This window comes from Solanum lycopersicum, chromosome 4 (assembly GCF_036512215.1).
Source record: "Solanum lycopersicum chromosome 4, SLM_r2.1".
In the NCBI taxonomy this organism is placed as follows: Eukaryota; Viridiplantae; Streptophyta; class Magnoliopsida; order Solanales; family Solanaceae; genus Solanum; species Solanum lycopersicum.
Genome location: NC_090803.1, coordinates 63,649,434 through 63,664,814, shown reverse-complemented (window position 1 = coordinate 63,664,814; position 15,381 = coordinate 63,649,434). Strand labels below are relative to the sequence as shown.

The following is a 15,381-nucleotide window of genomic DNA, read 5'->3' as shown; positions in this document are numbered from 1 at the left end:
GAAGATGGAGGTATAGGCAAAAGAGAAATTGAGACATAATTGGAAGTTCAGTTAACAAATAATTTGAATAGGAAAAATTAACTTTTAGCTTGGGATGCACTTGTAAGCTATACTCTATTATTTTCTATCCTTCTACTAGCACACACATTTTTCTCAAGCAAAAACTACCTGAGCAATATCCATGTCCATATCTTCTTGAGACAAGTAACACAACATCAAAGAGACGTTTTTACACACGATCAAGTACGAATTACTGCTATCTGACCAATTTGAAAGGCCAACCACAACACAGTTTTGCTATTCCTTATACCCTAAATGCCTTAGGAAAGAACCACGTAGTAAGATGTTGAGTTGGGAGAGAAGATGTTAAAGAAGAGAATAGGATTGTTATATTGCGCACATCATAAACAACAAAAACACCCAGTGAAATCCCATAGGTGGGGTCCGGGGAGGTAGAGTGTACACAGATCTTAACCCTACCTCATGGATGTAAAGTGTACGCAGACCTTACCCCTACCACATCGAGGTAGAAGTGTTGTTTCGAAGACTATCGGCTCAAGTATCGCATATCAAAGAAAGTAAGGTAAACAAACATACAGATACTGCACACATCATACGAGACAAAAATGTGTCCATCATACTCTATTACAAAATAACGTCTTGGACACATTGCATGCTAATTATGCCATTACACATTAAGGAGTCTTATATGCATACCTCTAAACAAGGATACATTATTCACTAGGAAGTAGGAACAAAAACCCCTTTGTTTTTTTCAACAGATCTATACTCAACCACAACCACTAGATTTGTCTATTCTTTTACAAGTACATCTTTTTATGACATATTACTATAAAGCATCAGGAGACATCAAACACAAACCCATATAAGTAATTCCGCATCTTCAGATATTATACAGCAGGATGGCCCCTCTATTAAAACATTAGAGTTGAGAGGTTCACCGGAAAAACTAGATCTGTTACAACTATGGTCAAGTAACATTCAGTGACCACGAACAATCACAATAGAAGTTCAACTTCAAACCAGGCGTACCAGAACCAAAATTTGGCTCGCTACTGCAAACGAAATCACAATATACACTGACCAGTGTTGGCATATAGACTAAATCATGTCACCATTTTCGCTATCCTATTTGCAGGTGGTCAAAAGATCCACCCACTAGAATCAGTTGTAAGAAACCAAACAGCTTGATTATTGTAACAAATATTGTAGTATCAAACAAATATCTGAAATATGGAGAAAGATGACGCTCAACTCTATAAGAATTTCAGCTAACTCTTCTGTTGAAAATTGGGAAAGAAAACTAAATGGCATGATCAACATTTTACTCGCTGAAGCACTTTGTACAAGAGAATGTACATCAAACTTTAGCTCAAAGAAATTTCACATGTTTTTGCTTTTGAATATACAAGCATTGTTTCTTGATCCAAGATACTTTCACAAGATCAGCACTAATGCACTCTCTTAGACAAATTCCGAGCATGCAATTAAAAAACATATATACCCCACCAAAGACAATCTGCTGCAAGAGAGAAAGCAGTCCATGAAGTGAAGGATGTCAAAATACTAGGTTGATACTTGATAATGATAGTTCATTAAATTTTCTTCAAACATTAATTTCATTGTATATTAGGAAATATGGTAAAACAGGAAACTGGAGGTGCAGTCTCTCTCTCTCTCTCTCTCTCTGTGTATGTGTGTATATACACAGAGAGAGTCAATCAGTTATTATGTCTCCATGGAAATAAAACGTCCTAAGCAAAAGAAGATTATCAGCAGAAATCCTAAATCTACAAGAACACAAAACAAGGGCACTCTAAAACCATACTATGTAGTCAATTGGCTATGTCAACCAACTAGCACCCACAAAAGCCATTTTCTTCGTCCCCTGAACTCATGTCATCCTTTAAAACAAAGCAAGCATGAATTCTAAGCTTGCTATGAACTTGATTTTAGAAATTGTGAGTCACACCATTAGTAATTTGATCAGACCAATCACCCAAAATAAATTCAACGTGCATCAAAGAGTACACCATATAATTTATGTTACCTAGGAGAAGATAAGCCACAAAAACAATCACAAAAGGTCAACAAAGGGACAGCTGGGTGATTGCGGCATAGTAGTAAGAAACCGAGACCAGAGGATCCTAATCCAACTACAACACTCAGAGTAAGCCCATCACCTTCAATCTAGGTGGGCAGGATTAACTAGGTACTAGACTTGTGAGCTGTAGCAAATAGCTCGGAGGATCTACTTCAACCCCACTAGATTCGGATTCAGCTGACCATATATTATCTTATATTGATTACGACAACTAGGCTCGTGTTTTTCTGGGCACAACCATCATAATTAAGAAAAGATGCATTCAAGTAAACACAGTGGTCAAATGCTAAAACGATACTTTATACAACCTTTAGAGTACCTGACACTTACAAATGGCAAGTAGCCAGCAAAACCAGAACAAAAGATGAGAAAAACAGAATAATCTATGTACAAACATGCAACATTTTTTCAAATGTCTTCTGCGTAATGCTAAGCGTCTGGAAAACAATTATCTGGAACATTGTCCTAGCACAAATTAACGAGATCTTGTTCCATATTTCATGCATCAAGTAAACATGCTCAATCAACCAGCTCAAACTTAATACATTTAAAACATGAATTTTGAGCAATTTTTTCATCTGAAACTATAATGAGAACAACTTCTTAGAATTGGTAGTTACAGCCTTACCAAATAAGCGCAAAAAGCTTCAGTTGATCATCCTCAGTTTATTTTCTAATTTAATGTGTTGCCATAATGAAAGCCATCAAGTTCATCATTTAAATGTTTAAAGTCAAGCTACTTGTTACATGCATGATGTTAAGACAATATTGTGCAACCTACTATCCAAACTAAATGGAAGTACGGTGTTTAATCTTTGAAAGCAGCTAGATAAAACATTTCTAATGGTAAGAGAACAGGCTTTAATGTTTAAACAAGTTCAACATCACAACATGTCAGAATTTGACATTCCAAAGAAAAAGGAGACCAGAACAGAATGTCCTGATGTTGATGAATGTGCTCATCCTGACGGAAAGAGTTGCCCTGCTAAACTTGGTTAACATTCCTTCACAGATAATAGCAACCAAGACACTGAAGCAATATAAAGATGTGCTCATAAAAACAGGGAATTCCAACAGAACATAACAATCTACATGCAGCCTTCCCCAGAGTATTGGATTTCTCATTCAAGAACCAGTTAGCTTTTCACCTGTTTCTGATTTCAAAATTCATAAGTAGAAAAGTTTTAATGAACACTTTGCTTATTTACCATTAATAATCATGTAGTTTTATTTGAAACAATGCAAAGAGACAACATATTTGCTGGATATGCTCATGCTACAGCAGCTCCAGTATATACATATCACATGGTAATACACAATCATGATTGGGAGGAATTTAAATATTTGACAAGATGAAGAAAAAGTGATCATACCACAGAAACAGTATCACCAATTTCTAAGTTCAAAATCAATGTGAAACACAGCATGTCATCCAGTAAAATTGACGACGTAACAGCAGCAAAAAGAAAACAGAAGTAAGAACAGAAGGTTTATCCAGGGGGAAAACCCTGTTGAAAATTAGATTATCTGGGTAATAAGAAGTGTGTCAATGTTACAAAAAATAGCAATACATTATCAAACAATACTTGGAAGTGTCAGACACTACAAGGTTATGATGCCGTATGTACAATTTAAGAGATCAAAAATTTGCTAAACTTTAATGTTGTCTTCGAAATGTACAGTGCTTGGTTAATAACTTGTCCAAACAGTTCTTATCCCAAATGGCGTGACAAATTTATCCACCGCTTAATCTACCATCTGTCAATCTTGTAGAAATCAGCTAACTTTTACATCTGTTATCTGAACCATCAGTTCAGCATTCCAAGCAAAATGCCATTTTAACTCCACGTTAAAAAGCTGGGCTCATGCTGCAATAACAGCAAAAATAAGCAGTTGAACTTGAACTACAGCCATTACCAAGCATCTGTCAACTCTCCATAAATTCAAAGTAATAAATCAAACAGCAGTCACTGCCAAAATTTTGGAGTCAGAAGTCTTATTTGGCTGGGCAATATGGGATTTACTGAGAGGTTATGACAAAGGATCATCAGAGTAATTTTTTCTGGCAAACTTAAAAAATACTTTTGGCAGGGATCACTGCCATAATTGCCAGTTACTGACAGAAAATAATAACAAAACTACATCAGCTACCGTAATAATCCCAAATAGACAAATTATCTATTTGTCACATAACAGACACTTAAGTAAGTATGTCTTGTCGATGAAAGCAACCAGTAACACATCTCAAACAACTATAGCAGGAAAATATCAACACACCAATTACTCATGTACAAGGCTGTTGTTAGTCTAACATAAACAATGACTAGAACCCTACAACATGATCTCGCTTAATCATATTTGTTCACTTAGTTTGACTTTACATGAATGATAATAGTAGAGTTAAAATTAAATAATAGGATAAGAAAAACTTACCATAAAATAGAGTTAAAACTTAGCCTCCCAAAGATTGTTGAGATTATTTAGAGATGACATGTGACACTTAACAAAGATAGATAATAAAGTAGCAGGCATATAAAGTACATAACTGAATAAGATCACTAGAAATTTGACAATTTTAAGATGGACAAAAGGGAAGTCGTATGATTTCTTTGAGATAAGGGAGAAACATGGTATTTTAATGTCATCTTAAGCAGGTGAGTTCTTCTTCTTCTTTTGGATGAAGTGAGGTGCTCCATTAATTTTTTTGGGTGAAGTTGTTAAAATGCATTAGAAAGGCATCACGGAAATGCTTAAGTAACAGCTAAACAGTAAGGTGCTCCATTAATAGGCATCCAAAAGATGCAAAAGTACGTGATTTTCTACTCATTTGTCTAAGGTTTTGTTGATACAGTTACCCGGTACCTATACTGATGGGAGCTAATAGAAGTGAAGGTGCGCAAGCTGATACAGACACCACTCCACTGATATCAAAAAATATACACTTCAAGTATCATGAAATCAAAATCGATAAACATGTTCTTCCTTTATTTCCACTAATGTATTTTAGATCAGTAATGTATCCATTTTTCTTGACTTGAAAAGTATTTTTATATAAAGATGAAATCAGCATCAGTATCAGCATCATAAAAATAATAAGATGACATCTTTTCCAGAAAAAAATCAAAGAAAGACAGATAAAAATACATGAACCATAGTAAGTCCGTCTAGGCAAATTACATAGAAATAAATGATAAGCATCTTGATGCCTTGCACCAGTTTGAGCCTATCCAACAAAACATACACAGGTTCTGGTGCCAAATGTATTTGACTTAAAGATAACCTAACTTCACATACATAATATAAAAGATTAACAAAAGAAAGCTTTCAATGTATTACCATCTTATCAGAAACCAAAAGAAAAACATTTTTATTACAAGAAGATCACAACGATATTGACGACACACCCACCTTTAAGATCAAAAATTTTCGTAAGGAAAAAACAGCCCATGTGTATGCAATTCTTAGTAGAGAACTCTACAAAAACAAGGTGATAATAACAGTACGAACAATGGACCTGCTCAACTGGTAAAGCATAAACATGCAGTAAACCATTCTAGGAAATTACTACAAGATTGACCCTGCACTGTAGTTTCAACTTGGCTACGTGCTTTAACAGCCATTTAAATTTCTTCTAATGTTTTTCGCAAAGGTTAACAAAAAGAAAGCTTTCGAGTGTATTACCATCCTATCAGAAACCAAAAGAAAACAATTTTATTACACGATCACAACGATATTGAGGACACACCCACCTTTAAGATCAAAAAATTTCGTAAGGAAAAATAACAGCTTATGTATGCAATTCTTAGTAGAAAACTCTACACAAACAAGGTGATAATGACAGTATGAACAATGGACATGCTCAACTGGTAAAGCATAAACATGCAGTATACCATTCTAGGAAACTACTAAAAGATCGACCCTGCACTGTAGTTTCAACTTGGCTACATGTTTTAACACCGATTTAAATTTCTGTTTTTCGCGAAGGTCCTAAAACATTAAACAGGGACCTACATTCACACTGTTGGATATACTGGTATGCATTCTTATTTTCTTAGTGACCTTATTCACTCCCTCAGCTCACTTCTTTCACAATACAACAGCACTTTATTTACAGATGTGAGTTAAGATTAATGATCTGGCATAAATTTAAAATCTACCCTGACTAATATAAGCAGTTGCTTCCATAAAAGTTTTTGTTCTCTTTTGAGTTGCTTCCATTACCGCAACAACATTTTAAGTTTGAATGACAAAAGAGGAATACAAGAAATTTACAATGTAGTTAGACAATCACAGATGAAACACAGGCAAGTTGGCACCAATATCAAAATGAATTTTGCCTATCACCCTGAAGTACAAAATAATTCACACATTCCGAAAAATTCAAAATAGGGAGGAGATAGAAGCTGAGGAAGGATGATTATTTACTAATAATGATGCTAATAAACAATATAAAAGAAAAACTTTTCCCTAGGAAGAAATATAATAATTCAACTATCTTCGTTAGACATGCCTTGTTCTTAAGGAGTCTTATCTTTCAAAGCATTTTGTCATGATGAATCAAATATCATTTTGATGACACGCCAATTTGGTGTCAAAATCTATCTACTCAAGAAATGTCGAACCAAACCTTGTACCAACACTAGTTTTGTCGAGTCTATTTTCTCAATCTCTATATTTATTCGCAAGAAAGACTCCTCTCCCTTACAGAAAAGGACGAATCATGCGCAAAAAGCTTTCAACTAGCTAAAGCCTAGATGAACTTAGAATCATCCTGGAGATCAAACATAGCACTTATCCATGTGAATAATACACATTTTTGTGCAAAACAGATAAAAGCTCACCTATTAATGACGGATATGGTTAGTAAACCAGGGAGAGAACTAGCTGAGTGCAATAAATCCAATAGAACGCCAACTTTATTTTTTGCATCCGATGCAAGTGAAGCTGGATCAAGAACAGGGTGATGACCAACTACCCATGAAATATTAAAAGTCCATCCATGTTTAGCTGCAGATGTGAAGAAAAGATAAATCCAAAGCACACACAATAACCACTAAGCAAACAGAAAAAATGGAAGGAAAATTGATGAATATAAAAATCTCATAGTGAAAATTTTCTGATAAGTTACTATATATACTAGTTAATCGTGAAAGATCTCCTGTACTCAGAATCTTCCGGCCTTGAAATCCTGTAAATGATTACCTTGTGCTCCAGATTTTTCTGAATCACTTGATGTGAAAAGTAGAATATATGTTTCAAGGAACTTCGACGCCAGCAATTTTGTACCAATAGGGACTGCCTGTAAAAGAATATCCAAGAAAAGCATGTCATTTGCATATGCCAAACAATTAGCAGAGAGACATCCCTAAAACATATCAGCAAGGCCTGAAAATGAATTTATTTATTCTTCTATTTCCTTTGCTATACCCTCCTGCGCCCAGATATTGACAGAGTAGAAGACAAGAAATATAAGTCTGGATTAGGAGAGCATTTGAATACATATTTCACAAAGACATCTCATTGTTACTAAAATGTAGCTACTTCCAAAACTGGCTATTAAATGAGATTTAAGATATTCTTTGTCCATAAAGAGAGGGAGAGTGTGACACATGTATGTCCATAACAGTCCTGTTTTGTGCCCAAGCTTCATTAAGAGGAAACAAACCAGAGAGCTGAGCTAAGCAAGTAACAGAACATTATCTTGCTTACTCTTCCTTCTTTAAAGAGACGGCTACTCCTGTAGTAGCCCAGTAAGTAGTTACATATGGTAAAGAAGATTGTATCTACTGCACCACCCCAAACCAACATAAATAAATCGATGGAGATCAAGGCATCTAAAAAGGGAATTACCCTCTCAACAGAATATAATGTTATTGACTGGCTGTAACTAGAAGATATTAGGGCTGATGTAAGTATAATTTTTTGGTGGGGAACTACACTTTGATGTAGTATACCTGTGGATATATAGAAGTAAATGTTACCTTTCTCAAAAAAAAGTATATACATATCCGACGGCTGGAAATTCTTGCATAATGTTGAATAACATTCACAAAATATTATTTTTACTCTTTGTATGTTCACAATATATCATGATCGTCTTTTATAGAGTACAAAATACCATGATCTATTTATGTCCAATATAAAGTTTAGTGGAACCACTAACAAGGAAAAACAGAAAAAAGTTCACCAAAGGAGAAGAAAAGGGCAAGTATTAGCAAAACAAATTCCACGTTGCTGTGAAGATGGGTTCAAAAAAATGAGTGATAGCCGAATTGATTACCATAGTTAAGTTCACTAGCCAACAAGTACCCACTACATGAGCAGAACAAGATACCTCAAAAATAATTCCAACGACAGTATCCTTGAATTTGACCATCCAAGTCCAGAGCTCTTCAAGCCACCTTTCAACTATACCGTGCCGGTGAAACTATAATTTATAAAAGAAGCATTTAGATCTTTGAACTTATTAGGGAAGAAGATAATTGTTGTGAAAGAAGGATAAATTAAACATGTTATAGATGGTATGTCGGAAAATGCACAGGGACAGGGAGGATAAAACTTAACGAATCAACACTAGTAAATCAATGCATTTTGACACATACTGAACAATTAAGAGAAGGGTTTACTCAGATTGAACTTCTCATGCCAAAGTTCCAGCTTTTGTATCAGTATAAGAAAAATCACTGGTCAGTCATCCACACCAATACAATATCACTAGCATATGTATGGTACTATAGTATATGTTAACCACCATCACCCATCTAGCCAAGACCTGTGCATAGCGGCCCAATGGGTTTATGCAGTCCCTGTCAGGCTCAACCCTATGCTATTGCTACCACATTATGCTCGCGAGTATTATTTTGAACTTCTTTGGGATATTAATTCCAAGTTCCAAACTACTCATCCTGATCCAAGAAAAAAAATCTGAACTACTCAAAGTGAACACGTTTGTATTCTCCTCTAACAACCACAAGTAGCCCACATGAACGTCAAAATTCAGACCACTCATTTGTCCCTTGGAACTCCTCCGACAAAGAAATGACGGCAGCGGAACAGTCAACTCATCCGATGGGTACTTTCACCGTCCTAGAGTGAGTGAGTGACATTACACAAAATACAGCTGGTAACCCCCATAAACATCCAAAATATTTCTATCTTACCCTTCTATTCAGATTAATACAAATATAGTTCGAACACATAGCCTAATACCAATTATGACAGAGATGTGATAGAAAAACTGAAGTACCAAATACGGAACCTTGCTCTAAATCAATTGGGCTCCAAAAAAAGTCAAAGCCATCGAGTTCACTGAACCACATAACTGTACAAACTCAAATTCATTGGAGACTGAAAATTTCAACTTCTATAGAAAATCAGCCCCAGAAAAACAGTCTCGCACACCCAAACTACATTGTGGATGATAAAAAATATAGTTCGAAGACACAGCCAAATCCAACAATGACAGAGGTGCTATGAAAGAAAAATTTTTGAAGTACCAACAAACAGAACCTCGCTCGACAATAAGATTTGATGGAACTTGTCATACAAAGTTATTGAAATAATAACCCGGCAGAAACTCAAGTTCGTTGAACTTTTTTCCACATAATTAATGAGAGATAGCATCAATTGAGTTCACTGAACTTTTTTCCACATAACTGTACAAACTGAAGTTCATCGGAGACTGAAGGGTTGAACTTCTATAGAAAATCAATTATGCAATCATGGCCTCAAATTACTAAGAAGTCTAGAACTTTAAACATAACATCATTAATTAAAAAAAAAAAGTGACCTAGTGCGCAAGCCTTGACAGAAGAGACAGGACTTTTTTTGGGATACGAGCTGAAAGTGACCAAAGATCCCCTCAAAAGAATCACAACCATGATTATAATGAAACAAGCCTATGTTGGATACGGGCTCAGTCAACAAGCTACAGAAAGAACAAAATCATGAACAAGTGTGTAACCTGAGATGATAATTCCTCCAATACACCACAAAAGATTTTCATGCCAGATATAACTGATTGCTTTGCCACCATAGAATTCATATCTTTTAAGCATGCAAATAATACGGGCATTAATACCAACAAATGTTCCTTTGCTTTCATCCCAACCGCCTCAATTACCCTGACACACGTACAGAATAAAGTTAGAATGATGAACACAACATGGAAAAGAAACAATTACACATAAAATCAGAATACCAAAAGCATGCAAGCACGTCCTTTTTCAACCATCTTCTGGAATCAGCTAGTTCCAACATATTAACTACTGATTGCAACAGCAAGTAATCCTTTTTTTATGTTTTTACTTTGGTATACCGAACTCCCAAACTCTTGGTTAGAAGTAGATGGCTCAAACAGTAGATCAACCTTCTCATGTCAAGGGGGTAATCAAATTATAGCAGGACTTACCTTTATATATGGAAAAGAAAGTGTCAAGCTGTAACTTTCAATCCTTGTCTATCACAAAATGCAACACCTTCCAAACACATATTTAGTCCTAAATAAGCTTCTAATTTTATTCTAATACAAATAAAAAGAACCAATTCAATTACAAACAAAGTCCATCACTTGGTTACCTTAGCTGAAAATGTGATACTAATATTTCGATAAAAAGATTCAATTGAACTTACTCAATGAGGCCTTTGCGTAAGAGACTTTCAGGTGAAGACTGAAGGTCAATTAAATAAGAGAGAAGCTCAGCAACTTGAGATGGCTCTGCCGATAACAATACATCTTTCAATTGCTTCAACGAAGATAGTTTTACTGACAAATCACCGTGGTTGTTAGCGGACGCGAGTAGCGGTAGAGCTTGCTCCCGAATTGGTCCAGCCATGTTAAGGTCTCTTCACAAAAACAAATGTGTAGCTTAGGGTTTACTTATACTTAGGGTTTTGAACAAACCGGAGTAAAAACCGAAACTTCACCGTCCTCCGCCGCCGGGCCGGACAGAAAATACGGATGGAATAGTGCGTTCGCCGGAAGGATAGCTAGCATAAATAGAGATTTGAATATATATTTCTGGAATGAACCATAATGTATTTGCAGAGAGGGATATCAGTTGGGGATTTTGAATTGATTTGTTGAGTAAAATTGGGGCTTGAATCGGGTTTTGTGCTAAGTTCATATAAATGGCCACTCGGGGCATAAAATATAATGGTTTGCAGCCGTATACAATTTTATAACCTATTGTTTAAGATATAATCAGTTTGGTACAATATTTAAAAAGTAATCACACAATGAGATCAAAACAAGAGGGATTGCTCACGTGATAGTACTGATTAGGGATGATTTGATAGTTGGCTAGATACTTAAAGTTATGGAAGTATTAATTATGCTAGAATTAATATATTATTTTATATCAAATTTAGTTATATATATATTAATTATTTTATTTTTATCCTGTATAAAATAATACAGATAATATAGAGGTTCTATACATGTTTTAATTTATGCGGATTTTAAAATTAAAAGTCAAACACCCTATTAATTGTATATAAAAATAACTTACTTCTTAACCAACTATCAAATACAATATTACTTATGTGAGATTTAATACCAGAAGTAGGGGTAGACATAAATATCAAAAACCCGAAAAATTAAATCGATACAAAAAATTTCGGTTCTTCGATTTCGCTTCTTCAGTGTTTCGGTTCGGTGTCGGTTTTCTTTTTTCGAAACTTCGGTTAGGAGTTCGATGCAAGGGTCCTGAAACTACGGTGCACCGAAGAATCGAACTTTTATTTACTAAATTTAAAATTATTTAAATTATATTGCTTAATTAATAATAGTTATACACTTTTGAATTTTGACTCAAAAATATTTGCATGACCCATTTAAATTTTTAATTTTTAAATGACAACAAATATAATGTCAATAAAGTGTTGAAATATTATTATTTATGTACAATTGTACATTGCGAGTCCTTATATTTTGATTGTTCGAAAGTTCATCGTGGCATCGTGCTTGCTAGGCTTCTAGCTCTCTTCTTTATTCATTCAGCATTCTGGTAGGGGAGAAAGTCTTTAGGCTTTAGCAAAATGGCAGTCATCTATGCTAAGAAACGAAACAAATTCTTTGACATCTTTGCTAAAAAATCATTTATGCCCTCTTTATTTTTATTAAGTACATGATGAAACTCTTAACACTTTATCATATTCCCTCTTTAATTTTATTCACACCGAAAAATCGATTTAAAAACACCAAACTAAATTGAACCGCAGTAGAAAAAATTGAACCGATCTAGTTTGATATAAACTATGGTGCACACTTTTCTAAAATCGAATACTGAAGAACCGATCCAAAATTTGATTAAATCGAATCGAAGAAGCGAACGCTCATCCCTAACCAGAAGCACTCGCCTTCAGATTAGTTATCGAATGGTCCCCAATGTATCCTTCGTCTTTAATTTAAATGTGTTGTAAATTCGATTCACTAAATAAATCGAAAAAAGTTAGATCTCCTAAGAAGGGATAAATAAAAATAGAGACGTAATTTTAAAACTTTAAAAATACATATACATGACATTCAATTATTGTATGCACAAAATACATATAGATGTCGACATGGAAAAAATGAGATTTTATGGTGTCCCTTTACATAACACCATAATTATTCTTTTGATCATTTCAAGGATAATTTTAACGAATAGTTAAGAAGAAAGTAATGTCTTTGAATTTGTAGTACCAACAAATTAAAAGGTAAGTTGTGGGTTAAATTTTCATATAGTTTACTTTAATTTTTTGGTGAAAAAGATACTTTATTTATATATATATATATATATATATATATATATATATATATATATGTTAAAACAGTACAGAGAATATTCAAATTTCCAAGCATTGCTAGCTTATTACAAGTAGATATTGAAATACTTTGATTAGTTGTTTCTCCATTCCTGTTGGCTTGCAAAATAGGTCTGACACATACTGAAGCTGCTATCAGGATATAATCTTTATTATATAAGTCTAATAATCTTTCTTTCTTAGCCAAAAAGTTTGCTAGCCCGTTTTCTTTCCGAACATTATGGTGTACCACTGGATTTCAGAACCTCCCCAATAGCGACCTACAAGATTCCATATTAGATTGGTAAGTTGGATGAGCATAGTGAAAAAGTTCGATTACCTTAGTCGAGTCAACTTTCACTTCCTGTGCTGTAATATGTCTTTCAATGTCAATCTCTAGATCAGTATGGAGGGCTTGTAATTCTATCATTACATTGTTGTAAGCAAAAAAAAATTCTGCTAAAGCCAATAATCCAGTTGCTCGACGAGCCTCTAAGAGCCCCGCCAATACTCCCTGTATGTTTACCTTGGAGGAATGCCCCATCAGTATTTAGTTTAAAAATATTAGCAGTTGGAGGGAACTAACGACCTCAATGTTATGTTTAAGTGGACTTGACATAGGTGTGCCGGTCGTGATTTTTAATTATTTAGCTTTTATAAGGATTTGGGGAGAGGGAAAAAGTTTTGGAGAGGTTGTATTTGAGTGAAAGACCTGTTGATTTCGATTCAACCAGATATGCTAAAGTGCAAACGTGAAAAAATCTTTCCAATTTAGTTGTATCTCTCGTATGAGAGCATCCAACTCATGAATATTCTGAAGTCAGTGGGTATGAGTATTGATGATGAAGTGCATGTTTAATCCAAGATCCAACCAGAATTTCCTGACTATGTAGCAATTTAAGAATAAATGTTCTATAGCTTCAGGAGAACTATGACACAGGGGACAAGATGGATCTGTGCTCAAACCTATATGGTGAAGGTACATGTTTGTTGGCAGCATGTTATGGTAGCAAAGCCACAGGAAAAATTGAATTTTGTTTAGCGTCTTAAGAGACCAAATCCATTCGAAGGTGTATTGAGGCACATCCGTAGATTCGAGAAGCTGGCGCGCTGATTTGGTGGAGAATAAACCGTTGGAGTTAAGGGACAAGTAAGGTCTATCGCAAGTATTCTCCTTGGGCCTAATAGTGAAGGCTTTGGTGACAATATCAGATGGCATGGTCAGGGAGAGAATCTCCCATTTCCACTCATTGCCATTCCAAAAATTTACTAATAAATTTAAGAAAATATTCAATGTTTTTTAATGGTCATTGGATAAGGTAATGAAAGGAGGAATACGAGGGATCCAATTGTGTTGCCAAAGGTCAATGGTATATCCATTGCCGACCGACCAAGCTAAACCTTGAGCACATAAAGTTTCTCCCTTTAAAATGTTCTTCCAAATAGAAAAGGTGAAGGCGGATGAGGACCTAGAACCATATTTATTAGTGAGAGTATGAGCCCACGTGGAGTTTGGATTGGTGAGGAGTCTCCATGAGAGGTTGGCTATAATGGGGAGATTTTTATCTTGTGCTTTGGAGAGACCAAGTCCGCCTTTGTGTTTAGGCAGGGTTACAATATCTCACTTAACATAATGCAACTTCTTTTTATAAGTGGTAGAACCCTAAAGAAAATTTCGTTGGATCTTGTCAATGTCTTTACATATCTTATTGGGCAGAATGAGATATTGCATAGAATATGTTGGGATGGCATTAATGGCTGTCTTGATGAGTGTCAGGCGGCCAGCCGGACTGAGGAAATTTATTTTCCAGTTAGAAAGCTTGACCCTCATGTTATCTATTAAATGGAGGAAATTAGCAGGTCTTAAATATTTTTTTAGAATCGAAATTTTCGAATATTTTCCAAAGCCCTCAGCATGAGTAATATTTAGCAACTGGTATATAAGATTACGAGCAGCCTCCGAACAAGATTTAGAATATAGCACATTAGAAACTTGAGATAAACTCTATAAATCACAAATCAATAAACACCTATATAAGAGACATGTATAATAATAATTTGTTTTTATTGTTACTATTGTCTAAGCCCTTAAACTATAATTAATATAAATAGTCACTTGTCCATCTTCAACTTATCACCAATTTAACGAGAAAGTCGTATAGCTTTTTTTTTTTTTTATGTTTCATTACTTAACTTTTATTATTTATTTTATATCTTTACGATCACAAATTTACAATATTTTATATATATAATTGTCAGAATTTACTTATAATCATATTTATAAACTCAATTGCTAACGATAAAAATATTGTTAAGTATTTTTCACATGTGTGGAGAATTATAACAAAGTTTTAAGAATTTGTTGAATTTATGAGTAACTTTAATAGTTTGAACATAAAAAATTAATAAATATTATTAATATAAGTTCAAATATTTTCGAAAAAAACAAAACAAATATGACCAAATGGATC

The 15,381-nt window shown here is 34.5% G+C and overlaps 1 protein-coding gene across 2 annotated transcripts in view; it reads right to left on the bottom strand.

Annotated features, from left to right (window-relative positions):
• Positions 1 to 11,218, bottom strand: part of LOC101249356 (uncharacterized) — a 28,606-nt gene extending 17,388 nt beyond the window's left edge. For both annotated transcript variants that reach the window (XR_011220911.1, XM_010322217.4), the window contains exons 1-5: positions 10,757 to 11,218; positions 10,089 to 10,248; positions 8,460 to 8,552; positions 7,328 to 7,424; positions 6,967 to 7,132 (exon numbers count right to left, since the gene is read on the bottom strand). Coding sequence is in view for 1 of the 2 variants with exons in the window: in XM_010322217.4 (XP_010320519.2) it covers positions 6,967 to 7,132; positions 7,328 to 7,424; positions 8,460 to 8,552; positions 10,089 to 10,248; positions 10,757 to 10,959 (719 nt within the window). In the remaining variant the exon portion in view is untranslated. The remainder of the gene's footprint in view (positions 1 to 6,966; positions 7,133 to 7,327; positions 7,425 to 8,459; positions 8,553 to 10,088; positions 10,249 to 10,756) is intronic.
• Between the last annotated feature and the right edge of the window lie 4,163 nt (positions 11,219 to 15,381).